At 38.5% G+C, this 14,540-nt stretch overlaps 1 protein-coding gene across 1 annotated transcript in view; it reads left to right on the top strand.

Annotated features, from left to right (window-relative positions):
- Positions 1 to 14,540, top strand: part of KIAA0825 (KIAA0825 ortholog) — a 645,731-nt gene that overhangs the window by 234,393 nt on the left and 396,798 nt on the right. The window contains exons 15-16 of the mRNA XM_006867876.1: positions 3,591 to 3,996; positions 8,592 to 8,751. Of these exons, the coding sequence (XP_006867938.1) occupies positions 3,591 to 3,996; positions 8,592 to 8,751 (566 nt within the window). The remainder of the gene's footprint in view (positions 1 to 3,590; positions 3,997 to 8,591; positions 8,752 to 14,540) is intronic.

Here is a 14,540-nt window from a genome sequence, read left to right as displayed (position 1 = left end):
TGTAAGGGTATGCAGACTGATGTTGTAAAAATGGAGAGAACCTCAAACAATTGTACCAGAGGAATTGGGTAATGAAAGTTAGAATATATGAATTTGATATAACATTGCAGGGGAGGGGCTTGCATCTCCTGAGTTTGGGGATGAATTAGAATAGTAGGACAATACTACCTATACTCACTCATCTCGGCCAAGAAATTTGGAAGACAACTATCTGGCTGACTGATTGGAAGAAATCCATATTTGTGCCCATTCCAAAGAGAGATGACCCAACGGAATGCAGAAATCATCTGACAATCTCTTTGATATTCCATGCGAGTAAAGTTTTACTAAAGGTAATACAGAAATGGCTGCAAGCATACTATTGACAGAGAGCATCCAGGGGTTCAAGTTGGATTTGGAAGAGGCTGTGGAATGAGGGATATCATTGCTGATGTCCAATGGATCTTGGCTGAAAGCAGAGAATATCAGAAAGTTGTTTACTTGTTCTTTATTGACTATGCAAAGGGTTTCGATTGTGTGGATCATGACAAGCTATGGACAATATTGCGAAGTATGAGTATTCTGCAACACTTAATTCTGCTCATGAGGAATCTGTATCTGGACCAAGAGGCAGTTGTTTGAACAGAACATGGGAACACTGGATGGTTTAAAATTAAGAAAGGTGTACAACAGGGTTGTATTCTTTCACCATACTTATTCAACCTGTATACTGAGCAAATAATCTGAGAAGCTGGTTTATATAAAGAAAAACGTGGCATTAGGAGGAAGACTCATTAACAACTTGCGATATGCAGATGATACAACCTTGCTTGCTGAAAGTGAAGAGGACTTAAAATATTTACTGGTGAAGTTCAAAGACCACAGCCTTTGGTATGGATTGCATCTCAATGTCAAGAAAACAAAAATCCTCACCACTGGATAATAAACAACATTCTTATCAACGGAGAAAAGATGGAAGTTGTCAAGAACTTCATTCTTCTTGGATCAGCTATCAACACTCATGGAAGCTGCAGTCAAGAAATCAAAGGACGTGTTGCATTAGGCAAATCTGCGGCACAAGATTTTTTAAAGTGTTGAAAAGCAAAGATGTCAGCCTGAGGACTAAGGTGTGCCAGACCCAAGCCATGGTATTTTCAATAACCTCATGTACATGTGAAAGTTGGACAGTAAATAAGGAAGACCATAGAAGAATTGATTCTTTTGAGTTATGGTGTTGGAGGAGAACATTGAAAGTGCTATGGGCTGCCCATAGAACCAACCAATCTGTATTGGAAGAAGTGCAGCCAGAATGCTCCTTGAAGGCCAAGATGGCCAAACTTCGTCTCTCATACTTTGGACATATTGTTAGGAGATAACAGTCGCTGGAGAAGGAGCTCATGTTTGGTAAGGTGGAGGGTCAGAGAAAAAGAGGATGACCCCCGCGAGATGGATTGGCCAAGTGGCAGCATCAGTGGACTCAACCATGGCAACAATAGTGTGGTTGGCCCGGGCTTGGGCAGTGTTTCGTTCTGCTGTGCATAAGGTCGCTATGAGTCGGCACCAACTAGATGGCACCTAACAACAACAACTTCATATAGTGCCATGAAGAAGGGCTTGAACTGAGGAAGGGCTTGAACTAGGTCTATAACTAAGGTTTTGGTACGTAGGAGAGGACGTCAGAAATGAAGGTCATTGCTTAGGTATGAAGGAGATAAGGTATGAAGGAGATAAGAGGAAGTAAGGGGGAGGAAAGAAGAAAGGGACACAGAGAAAGAAAGGAGAGATGAAGGGAAGGAGAAAAAGAAGAAAGAAGGAAAACTAAGAAGGCAAGCCAGTTTAAAAAAAGACAATTTAGTTTTCGTTATAAGGCCCTCTGATAGCATAGTGGTTACGAATCGGGCTGCTAACCTCAAAGTCAGCAGTTCGAAACTACCAGCGGTTCTGTGGATAAAAATGAGACTTTCTGCTCCCGTAAAGATTTACACCCTTGGAAACCCTATACAGAGTTGCTATGAGTCAGAACCGACTCCACGACACATAACCACCACCACATTGAGTTAATGATGACCAGGACAGAGAAGTAGAATATCTAACAGAGACCTGGACTAAAGATTCTAGAATCATTTAAAAGAGTGTTTTTTTAAATTAGAGACAATTTTGTGCCCAGGGAACATCTTATAATATATGCCATACATTGTATGGAGATATTTTTGATTGTCACAATTGGGAGTAAGCTATTAACATTTAGTGGGTAGATGCCAGGGATATCACAAAATATCTTACGATGCACAGGACAGCTCCCCATTTCCAGCAAATAATTATGTTGCCCAAAATGTGAATAGTGTTAAGGTTAAGAAACCCTGATTTAGAAAGGAATAAATAGTAAAGCCTTCTTAAACAAAACACCAAGTAAGGAAAACAATTATGAGTATGTTGTAGGGTTGCTATAAATTGAAACCAATTTGACAGCACCTGACAACTAAAACAAGGAGAACAAAAAAGTTAATAAAAAGTGAAATTAGCATGGCCTATAAAAGGCGCTCTGGTAGCGTAGTGGTTACGAATCAGGCTGTGAACTGCAAGGTCAGCAGTCCAAAAGTACCAGCTGTTCCAGGGGAGAAAGATGAGGCATTCTGCTCCCGTAAAGATTTACAGCCTTGAAAACCCTGTACAGGGTCGCTATGAGTTGGAACTGACTCCACAGCACATCACCACCACCAAGAAGTAAAGAGGAGTGATAGAGATAAACAAGAGCCAATGTATCAACACATTTATTCAATAAAATATTTCTTGAACAACTATTATATACAGATACAGAGTGCTAGAGAAACAGTAGTGCCCTTGCAGAACTTGAATTCTCGTGGAGGATGAATGGTAATGAACAAATCAAGGAGAAACTTATTAGATTATGCTAACGAGCCCTGGTGTGGCATTGCTGGACTGCTAACCACAAGGTTGATGGTTCAAGTCCACCAGTTGCTCCCTGGAAACCCTGTAGAGAGTCGCTATGAGTCAGATCTGATTCAATGGCACTTAGCAACCACAAGTAATAATAAAGGCGAGAAAAAAGGATCCCATAATAGAGGGACTGGGAACTGAGATAGGAAGGGTGTGGAAGAACTGCTTTAGATGTGGTGGTCAGGTAAAGCTCTCTGAAGAGGTGATGTTTGGGTAAAGAAATAAAGGAAGAGGAGGAACCAGTCCCTGAGAAGAGTAATGATGATTCTTTTGGATTCCAAGGGAAGAGAAGAAAGGCTTGAGGGCTTCAAAAGTATCAAAGCGGTCCAGCATTTGTCAACTAGGAGAACATTTGGCTGTTCAAATCTGTGGCTTTAATAAATAATAATATTAATAATAACACAAATATTCTAATCTTCACTTGTAGAAAAGAAAAGCATGCTTGGCACTTCTTTGATTTAGATTTTGGAGAATGTTAGGCAGTACTGTAGAGAACCCTAGTAGAGTTCTGTCGGAAGATGTCAAGCACTTGCTCTTCTTGACAATTTTCTCCATACAAAAAATTAGACATCCTCACACAACACTCAAAACAACCCAGTGATAGAACGCAAATGCTAATATTAATCATACCTTTTCTTTCTTTTCTTCCCCAGGCACAAGGCTTGCTTCTCAGGCAGTATCTATTGTAATCAGCAAGTTACCTACGGTGATTGCATGTTTGCCTCCCCCAATTAAATACTTCTTTTTTCTGTCTGAGAGAAAAATGTCAAAAAACTTTGTTGAATTGAAGAAAGCTGGCCTGCTTGTCTGGAACTTGATTGTAATTATATGTCGGATATTTGAGGATGGAAACACTGTGGAACTTTTAACAGGTGCCTCCCTTGACAGATGGAGTAAAGAGAAACTCGGTTTAATCTGTGTGTGTTTGGAAAGCATCATGAGAGAGCCGACAAGTAGCCCTAATCAAATGACCCAAAAGGTCATACAGAGCATCGAGCAGCAAAAGCCCAACTGGATTGAACGCCAATTGTTGAAAGCAAGAAAATTGAGCACTGAGTGGTAAGGCGATGTTTTTCTTTTACTAAAGAATTCCATGAAATACATTCACAATGATAAAATCACCAATACATATAACAGCAATAACAAAATACTGTCAGAGAGGCAGCAATGGGCAATAATTTAGCTGATTTCATGTGAACATTGCTAAGTATAGAAAAAGTTAAGTATTCCATTAGAAACTGGGTTTTTAGAAGTTCCTTGTCTTAGTAAAATTTGAGCCTGACTGATACACAGGAACATTATACTTGTTTAGTCACCATCTTAAGGTTTCTGATTAAAAGGGTGGTAGTTAAACCCAAGAGAATTTAGTTTCAGTCCCTTTCAGTGTGCAAACAGGTATCTGGTGGATAGCTTGGAGCATTTTATAAATGGATTGGGCACGGAGATTAAATTAAGAAGGAATTAATGGATATAAAAGGCTTTTTATTGCTTTCTGTGTACCTGATTGTCAAAAAGGTACACATTTTTCATCTAGCAATGTAAGAATCCCAGAGGGTAACTGGGGCATATCACACTCGAGCTATAAACACACCCAGCTGTTTCTGTATGAAAATGTCAGCCTTCTCATAGGTTTGTCACCAAGAGCTAAGTGATTTGTGGTATTGCAAAGACTTTTAAGGGTCTCTTATATATTTAAATATTCTCCTGTCTTAAAATTAATCTTTAAGTATAGAATTACATGATATTAAAAAAAGGAATTCCAGTTCAGATGTTGTAGATTATAAAGGTAGCCTTTTTTTTTTTTTAAAGCACCCACGTACAATTTCTCCATTTCTTTAAATATTTTCATACACACTAGCAAATACTAATACAACTTTTTGCCTGAAAGTAATGATATGGTTACTTTCACTACTACATGGTAGTGATACAGAGCTCAGGCTTTGGAATCCATAAGTGGATCATATGAGGGGTTTTTTCAAAGCTCATTTTTTCAGATGATACCAGGCTGCTAAGAGTTGTTTAGAAAATTTAATGAGTTACCATCTACTATAAAGTGCTTAGCATCAAGCTTAGTACAAGTAAGCATTTGTTATTTATTGGTATTGTTTTTGTTGTGTAAGTCTAGTCGGTTCCAACTCATAGCAACAGAAAGCTACCCCATAGGGTTCCCTAGGTTGTAATCTTGATGGGAGAAGATTGCCAAGTCTTCTCTCCCTCACAGAAGTTAATGGATTTAAACCTCTGACCTTCTGGTTAGCAGTTGAGCCCTTATCCACTGTGCCACCAGGGTTCCTTTTGTTATTTATAAACTATTAAAATACATCACAGTCACTGACTGGCATTATAATAACTAATAATCTATAGTTTTTTATATTAACTGATGAGACTTTATATTTATCCAAATGGAGAAGAGTAGGTAGTCATGAATTTCCTGGTCATAACATATTGACTTCTAGAAATTTCCTTCTATGGGTAGGACTAATGATAGCAGTCAGGCAAATGTTTGGTAACACTGACAGTGACCTTCTAAATCTTCGCATTGGCATTCAATACCAATTTACAGGCTTTATTAAGTCCAATGACTACAAGATTAAGGCCGGATGTCATTATCCATGGCAGTAGTTGTCAAAAGGAGAGAAAAAAGAAGAGTGAAAATAGTGAATCTGATTATAGTTACAAAATTAGACTTATGGTACTGCTGATTTAGGAGCCCCTCTTTCAAATAAGATCAATTTAAAGCAATATCTGGTGTGGCGCTGTGGGTTAATGCGTTGGGCTGCAAAGTTGGTTTGAACTGCAAAGGTTGGTGGTTCAAGCTCACCAGCTGTTCCTCACTATGCGTCCAAATCTACTTAATGACACTTAACAACAGCAGCAACAGCAAGGAACATACCTAGTGCTGCATACAGCAATCCATCAGTAATTTTTTCCCCTTTAAGTTTATTTTATTTTAATTTTTGTAAACACCAGTAACACATCTGATATCCTAAAGCGAAAACCACAGTGTTTAAAGTGCTCAGCTGCTAACTAAAAGGTCAGTGGGTCAAACGCACTAGCTGCTCCATTGAAGAAAGATGACGCCGTCTGTTTCTGTAGAGATTACAGCCTTAGCCATCCCATGGGACAGTTCTACAATGTCTCATAGGATGAGTACTCACTATGAGTACAATGGTACCCTAGAGTAGCGGTGTTTAGCTAGTATTTGACTAGTAATAATGAAGCAAAAGATTTAACGTATGTTAAAAATTGAAGAATTGCTGATTTTTAAAAACGTTTGATAGCCCTCAAAGATCTGAATAATTTTTGAAATGAGCACAATGCACTTTCTCAATTTGTCAAGTGATACCAATATATAAAAATAGAGATTTGACGTTCTTTAGTGCATTTATTTGAAAAATGTTAAAACTTGATGTAATGACTCACTTTGAATAGCAATCCCTTTTGCAAGTTTCTGGCACTACAGGTATGTTTCCTATTGAAGTTGGTCTCAAATTGATTACCTGATATACTTGTAAGTATTTCTCATAAATCGGTGATCATTTAGTCTGCAGATCCATACTATGAGGGAAAATGTATTTTAAACCATGATGTCTATGTTGGTGGAATGTTGCCTTAGATTTTCCATAATCTTTTTCTCTTGAAGAACGAGAATGTAAGCAATTAAACCAAAATAGTTCTTCTCTTAAGATAAATTAACTCTTAACTCGCCATCGAGATTATCATGGAACTTCCTGATGACATTTAGCTAGATTTCTTTCATTTGCGTCCAGATTTAACTTGGATTAGATGGAAATTGTGGAAATTACTGCAGTGGGAAAGGTGCAGCTGGAAGCCTTGCCTGTCTTGCATACTGTCTGCAAGCATTACTATTCATTAAAATAACCTTCGCTTTGTAGTAATACTCAAGCTGTAAACAGTCAACTTAGATTCTGGAGAACACACAGCCCAAAAAGTAAAGAAATGTCTGTCTTTGCAAAGTAATTTGTCGAGTTGAAGATTATTGTTTTTCATCATGGTGACCCTGACTTGGCTGGCTGGGTGCATATACAGATTAAGATTAATGCAGTTATTCCTTGGCTAAGGTCTGCCTCTTTCAGGGCACATTCTCCCTAATGACATGATTGATAGGCAGTCCCAAATCCAGAGAGGAACTCATTAATCATAGCATTGACTGAATCCAATCATTTGCTTCACCTGCACAGTGATGGACAGGAAAGGATACAATTCAGGCACTGACACTGAGACACTCCTTTGTCAGAGGGCCTCAACTTTTCAATGTCAGCCTCTACATAACCTGACAAGAAATTTTGCTTGCAACTTGTATGCAGCTTCAAAAAGACAGATATTCTGTGCAAAACTTTTGTTGTGGCTGTTGTAACAAGGTCTTTAAAGATTTACTTTAACTAATGAATACCTCTTAAGAGAGGTGCTCATTAAATTTTAAATTTTGCTTTAAATTTTAGCAAGGCTTCTTTAACTTTAAAGTTCCTATTTTAGTTGTTTGAGAAGGATTTTTGAAGCTACATGTGGAAGTAATATCAAAGTTAATGTCCAGCAGCTGGGTATCATTTGGTTCAGTCTTCAGGTCAGCGGCACTGACTCTTAGCAGAACTAATTTTATAATCATGGCAAAATTTCAGTAATGAACTGCAGTATACAGCTGATTACTCCACAGTACATTTCATTTAGTCTGGGAAACTGGAAAACCACGAGTTTTCTTAAGAATACTTAAATTGCAAAGCCTAACTTGATCCCAATAGAAATTGTAATAAGAAAATTAGTGTGGAATGTATAGGATGGAAGCTGAATGTCATGATTTTGGGGGGTTGGGGTAGGGATCTGGTGTAGTTTTAGATTTGTTTTATGGACTTTGTTTTTCATTTTGGTCATCCGTTATTACCATGTAAGTAAAGTTTAAAATTAGTAATAATCATATGGATTCTTAAAAGAGAAGTGTTTCAGAAAAATAACTTGTACATTCTTGGTGTCGTGCTGGGAGACCCTTTTTATGGCTGAATAATCAGCGTAGTAACTTTTGTTAAGTATCTGTTAGAAGAAACAGGAGAGGGGGCAGACATTTTTAAAAAGCAACAAGTGTCAAAAGGCCAATTTAAAATACCCCATGGTAAGTTTACCTCCAAGAAGTACCTAGCCTATATTTAGCATAATGGGCTCCCCCTTTTGACACTTTAATTAGTCTTTAATGTGCTCTACGACAGGTGTAAAGAGGCATCTACAAAAGACAGAATACCAAAGCTATTTCTGGCATCAAAGATACTTTTTTATCCTCAAAGAGAAAATACAAATTATTTCTTACATGTTCTTAAAAAGAAATGTTTTGTTTTTATCCTATGATTATAGCAATTTCAACAATTGCAGTAATGGGGAAATGTTTTATAGATAGGAGTATAAATGCAATAAAGAAATGTTTTAAAAGAAACTATTCACTTTTTACAAATGCTTTCAGGTGCTTAATTCTAAGGCACTGTTTATGTGAGCTGCAGTAGTTTTGTAAGGCTTACCCGATTTGAACAAAATCTTTTTGAGTGCTTTGAATATGAGATTTACATTGACTCTCCGTGCTCAATCTCTCTGATTATTTTCTATCTTTACAGTTCCTCACTGCTGATATTCTTATGCTTTCTTTGTATTAGTGCATTTATAACAATTGAGAAAAGCACCGCTTTAGAAGAAGGAGATATTGCTCTTGAACTGACTGAGCAGAAAATAAACATGATGGTCCTGGATATCTGCCACAAACCAGGTGGCAGCGAATACCTGAGGCAAATTTATCACATCATGCAGCTCAATGAGGTAGGGAAACGGCCTTTTTACCGAGCAATTAGGTGTGTACTGGCCTGAGGCAGCGTCTGCTGGCAGCTAAGGGTTAGTCAAGGAGGTGATAATACTTCTTAAAGTCAATACCAAACTCAATATTGCATTATTAATAGAATCTATTCAGCCCCGGCTGTTCTGCATTTGTTCAGTAAAAGCCTCACTGAAACAACGTAGGTTTTATTTGTATGATTTAAACAATAACATGGCTCATAAACTCAGTTCAGTTTGGAATTGTATAGACTGGAGGTATAGTTTGGAAATTGTGTGTTTTGACCGTTAGACTGATGTCAAAAATCTGGTGTTTGTGAAATAAAGAATTTTCTGAAGAGAGACGTAGCCTTTCCCCTGGAGATACCATAACTTGTGTTGGTGAAGTGGGAGACTTCTTACCTAATGATTTAAGCTTCAGAAGAATATTGAACCATATTCCTGATAACCTGATTAACCCAAGAAAATTCATTAATGCATGGACACTGACTAGAACCAATGTTAATGCTTTTCCACCTCTCTGCTGGGTTAAGCCTCTGACCTTGCTTGTTTTTGGCTGTTTGAGCAAAAATGTAAAATAGTTACTTGAAATAATACAAATTTTCAAATGTAATTACATTTAAAATGATCACATGTATCTAAGTTTGTGCAGCATTTCTAATCATGTTTATAATTCACAAGCACATGAATGTATTTTTTAATAAAAACTCATCATGAATAATGTGATGATATAATACTTCTTGATAAAGTAAGCCTTAAAAACTATAAATTTGCGAGGAGTGAATTAAATTCTACCATAGCATTTAGAAAATCAGGTATATATAAATGTGTTCCCCACCATTATCTATGTGAACAATGCTTCAAGTAAATCTTACTTCCTGGCTTTCATAGAGTTAGTTCATCATCCAACAGGTGTTTATTGACAGCATAATATGTTCAACAGACTCCTGGTATGGCTCTGTAGGATCAGCACTGGACTTGGAACCAAAAGGTCAGCAGTTCAAACCCACGAACTACTCCTTGGAAACCCTATACAGGGTCTCTGTGAGTCGGAGTCGACTAGACAGCACTTAACAACAACAACAACAACAACAACAATAGAGTCGATGATAACCTGAGAGAATTGTGAGGAATTTATAGCTGTGAGAAATGACCCTGTCTTCAAGGTGCCAGAGCTCAGAAACACAACCTAGTTATCCTTGTTAATGATCCCTCAGACCTTGTATGGTTTATTTATTTGGGGAACTCAAGAAGTGGTCCTGGCTGGCTGATAATCCCCCATTGTCATGCCAATACTCATATATCTATCTGATTATGCTTGGCATTACCATAGTCTTGAGGATAGTAATGACTGGGATTTTTTGCCAAACTGATAGAATTGTCATAGTTTTAAAAGGCCTGTAAAGCAGTAAAAGTTCACTAAAGTGGCGTTATTGGGTAAACATTGGACAGCTAACCAACAGGTCAGCAATTTAAACCCACCGGCCACTCCAAGGCAGAAAGATGAGGCTTTCTGCTCCTGTAGAGATTTACAGCCTTGGAGACCCTAGACAGGGTCACTATGAATCAGAATGCACTGGACAGCACCTAACAACAACTATCACTAATAGAATTAAGGAAAACTAACAAAAATTAAGTTGAACCTTTATTGGCCACCAGTCATTGGGTACATTACGGGGCTCCAAAGACTGTACTTCCCTAATAGGATTCATGTACTTGTGAAGCAGCGGTTATCAACAAGGGTGCTGTGAGATCTGCTACAGATAAAACTTCACAGCTGACCCACCACATTCTGATCAACTAACCTCGAAGCTATTTGTTTTCCTGTGCTTTGCAGTCAAGAAATCAAACGACATATTGCATTAAGCAAATCTGCTGCACAGGAACGTTTTAAGTGTTGAAGAGCACATATGCCAGCTTGAGGACTAAGGTGTGCCTGACCCAAACCATGGTATTTTCAATAATCTCATATGCATGCGAAAGCTGGACAGTGAATAAGGAAGACCATAGAATAATTGATGTGTTTGGGTTATGGTGTTGGAAGAGAATATTGAAAGTGCCACGGGTTGCCAAAAGAACCAACAGATCTTTGTTGGAAGAAGTCAGTCAGAGTGCTCCTTGGAGGTCACGATGGCCAAACTTCGTCTTTCATACTTCGGACATATTGTCAGGAGGGACCAGTCACTAGAGAAGGATATCATGTTTGGTAAGGTGGAGGGTCAGAGAAAAGAGGAAAACCCCTGGCAAGATGGATTGGCAAAGTGTCAGCATCACTGGGCTCAAGCATGGCAACAATAGTGAGGTTGGCCCCGGACTGGGCAGTGTTTTGTTCTGCTGTGCATAAGATCGCTATGAGTCAGTACCAACTCAATGGCACCTAACAACAACAACAACAACATGTGATTAGAGTCCTGGTGTGGCACTGTGAACTAATGCGCTGGACTGCAAAGTCAGTTTGAACCACAAGGTAGGCAGTTCAAGCTCCCCAGCTGTTCCTAGGAGACCCTATACAGGGTTGTTATGGGTTGGAAATGACTTGATAGCACTTAACAACAACAAGTGATTAGTATTTATGGCTGCTTTTATAGACACTGGGATGCATTGTTGCATTGTAGATGAAATAGCATTATGAATTTTGCTTATTTGAGAAGTAGTGTTATGACTCTTTAGCATCTTCAGATGTGCTGCTATGTATTATTTGAAAATGTCCTTTAAATACAGAGACATATATGAGGATAGGCCTTGGGTGAGAGAGAGAATGGATGTCATTGACAGAAACAGAGATGTTATGAGGGGAAATGGGTTTATAGATGTTTTATCTTTAAGTTAAAGGTAGATGGCTAAGCATAAATGTTCAATTGGTAGTTGAAAATCTTGGCCCAGAACACTGATGAGATTGTGACTCTGACCTGGTAGTCTTGAATGAATATTGTCATTGAGTTCATAAAATGGACAGAGCGATTTAGTGGAGAGAATTAGACAGACAGACCAGGAACAGAGAAATGAACTTTGAAGTTGACTACAGAGGGAGGATATTTAAGAAAGAGTAGAAGCCATCTCAAGAAATATATCAGATTATCAGTAAATCTGATTAAAGTGCCGTTGAAGAAAAGGAATCTTAAGCTTTTAAGACGGAGTAGCATTAGGTATCCCTGCATGTTATAAACAGTTAGTGTTTGACTCCTAACTGAATGTCCGGAGGTTTGAGTCCACCAAAAGTCACCTCAGAAGAAGGCTTAGTGATCACCTTCCAAAAAAATAACCATTGATAACAGTACAGAGCACACAGGTCTACTCTGATGCATGTGGGACACCATGAATCAGAAAGGATTCCACAGGAACTGGTTGATAGTGACAAGCGTCAATATAGCAGAGAGGTCAGAGAGAGTAAGATGGGAGAAAACTCCATTGTGTTCACAATTTGCTTCAGAACACTTGCTCCTCTTCAATAGTGGAAACAAAAGAAGTCTAAATACACTATTGTTGTTGTTGTAGTTGTTGTGAAGTGCCATTGAATTGATTCCAACCATAGTGAACCTGTATGCAATTCAAACAGCTTTGTAGTCTGGCATGTTAACCCACAGCACCACACCAGGACTCCCTAAATACACTGGTGGTGGTGGTGTGCCGTGGAGTCGGTTCTGACTCATAGTGACCCTGTACTGAGTTTCCGAGGCTGTAAATCTTTACAGCAGCAGAAAGCCTCATCTTTCTCCCGCGGAACAGCTGGTAGTTTTGAACTGCTGACCTTGCGGTTCACAGCCCAATTCATAACCACATTACCTAGGTAAGGGGGAATTAAGGATCCTGGTGTTGTAACAGTTAAGCTCTTGGCTGCTAACCGAAAGGTTGGTGGTTTGAACCCACCCAGTGACTCCATAGAAGAAAGATTTGGTGATCTGACCTTGTAAGTCCAGAAAGCCCTATTGAGCAGTTCTTCTCTGTGGCATGGGGTCACAATGAGGTGCATCAGTTTGAGAGCACCCAACAACAAAGAGAGGAGTTATATTAGCCAAAACAAAGTAATTTTTTCCCAATGAATATAGAGTAATTTACTTCTTCTTGAAATTTTAGTTGCATAAATCATAGTGGTGAAATATTTTATTCTTGTTCAATATCTAATTCTAGGCATAACATTATTTTCTGATGGTTATATCATTATCTTATAGCATTTAGTAGGCCCTGTGTGTGTGTGTGTATGTGATGACACTATAGAATTAATCTTTCTGGTTAATGCACTGGACTGCAAGGTCAGAGGGTCAAGATCACCAGCCATTCCTTGGAAACCTTATACAGGGTTGCTATGGGTCAGAGCTGACTATAGGTAGCACTTAATAACAACAACAACGGAGAGATATTGTTAGCAAGCAGCAAACTAAAGAAATGACTACCATTCTTGTCCAGTAATGGTTTCTTTCTATTTTGAGAGCTTCAGGATTTGAAATTTGCCTTGTATAGTGAGTGTAGTGTGTATTTTTGATTCATAACATTATAGAAGCACTGTGAACTAGATCAGAGATGTGACTTCTTTCCCTAATTCTAACACTCATCCTTGTGCAATCTTAGACCTTTCAGAGCCAACCATTGAGAGTGATGTTGGACTTGTTTTTAGGGGCTAAGTTGGCCCTGATTCATGGCAATCCCATGCACAATGGGACTACTGTGATCCATTGGGTTTTCATTGGTGGATTTTTAGAAGTAGATCACGAGGCTTTCCTTGTGGTGCTGATTCAGCTGGTCTGTAAACAAGATTTTGAGGAGCAAAGACTCTTTAGGTCACCGCTGAAGCTCTACCCCTAATCTTGCTTGAAAAATTAGACTGTGACATACTGAAACTCAGACAAAGACTATTTATTGTATTTTTAAGTAATTTGGTTATGAAGAGTTGGCATTTGATAATTTAGGGGTGATTTTTTTGTAATTTTAATTTGTTTCTTTCCAGAAAGAGTCCCATAAAGTAGATTAGGATTGTTCACCTTATTTAGCTAAGGGTGGAAAATGATGTGTAATGTAGTCAATTGACTCTGCCCAGGTGTCACTGGCAGTTGGAGGATTAGAAAATTAGAAATTTTGAGCTTCTGTTGAACTAGATACTCTTCATTGCACAACACAAACACAGGGTTGAGGAATTTGTGTAAAAGTTAATTGTTCAGAGAATGAGATAGATGCCTGGTCACAGGAAAATCATAGTGGGCCAACAGTTATGCACTCAGTCCAACAGGTATGGCTGCTAACGGAAAGGTTGGCAGTGTGATCTGCTTTCATAAAGATTGTTGTGTTGTTGTTGTTAAGTGCTGTCGAGCTGGTTCCCAACTCATAGTGGCCCTGTATAAGATTTCCAAGAAGCAGCTGGTGGGTTTGAACTGCCAATCTTGTGGTTCACAGTCTATTGCTGATCCTACAGCACCACACCAGGAGTCCTCCATAAAGATTACAACCATGAAAACCCTACGGGACAGTTACTGTGTTTTATGGGGTTGCTATGAGTTGGAACTGACTTAAAAGAACCCAACAGTGCTCTGCTGAGCCTGGAGTAAGTAGCAACTAAATTTAATGAACAAATGAGCAATCTTGTAGGAACATGAGTAATCACGCACCTGAATTAAAAAAGAAAGATGTTTTGGTAACCAGACACGTTAACCCATGAAAAGACAGTGCCTGTTAAAAAGATTCTGATATATTGAACATACAGACATTCCATGTTAATTGGTCTTCTAATCTATACCATATACCAGTTGGACCTATTTTTTGATGGGTTTATTGCATTGCTGATTGGG

Source organism: Chrysochloris asiatica, unplaced genomic scaffold (assembly GCF_000296735.1).
Source record: "Chrysochloris asiatica unplaced genomic scaffold, ChrAsi1.0 scaffold00111, whole genome shotgun sequence".
In the NCBI taxonomy this organism is placed as follows: domain Eukaryota; kingdom Metazoa; phylum Chordata; class Mammalia; order Afrosoricida; family Chrysochloridae; genus Chrysochloris; species Chrysochloris asiatica.
Note: the sequence above shows the minus strand (reverse complement) of the source record. Positions and strands in the feature narration are given on the sequence as shown.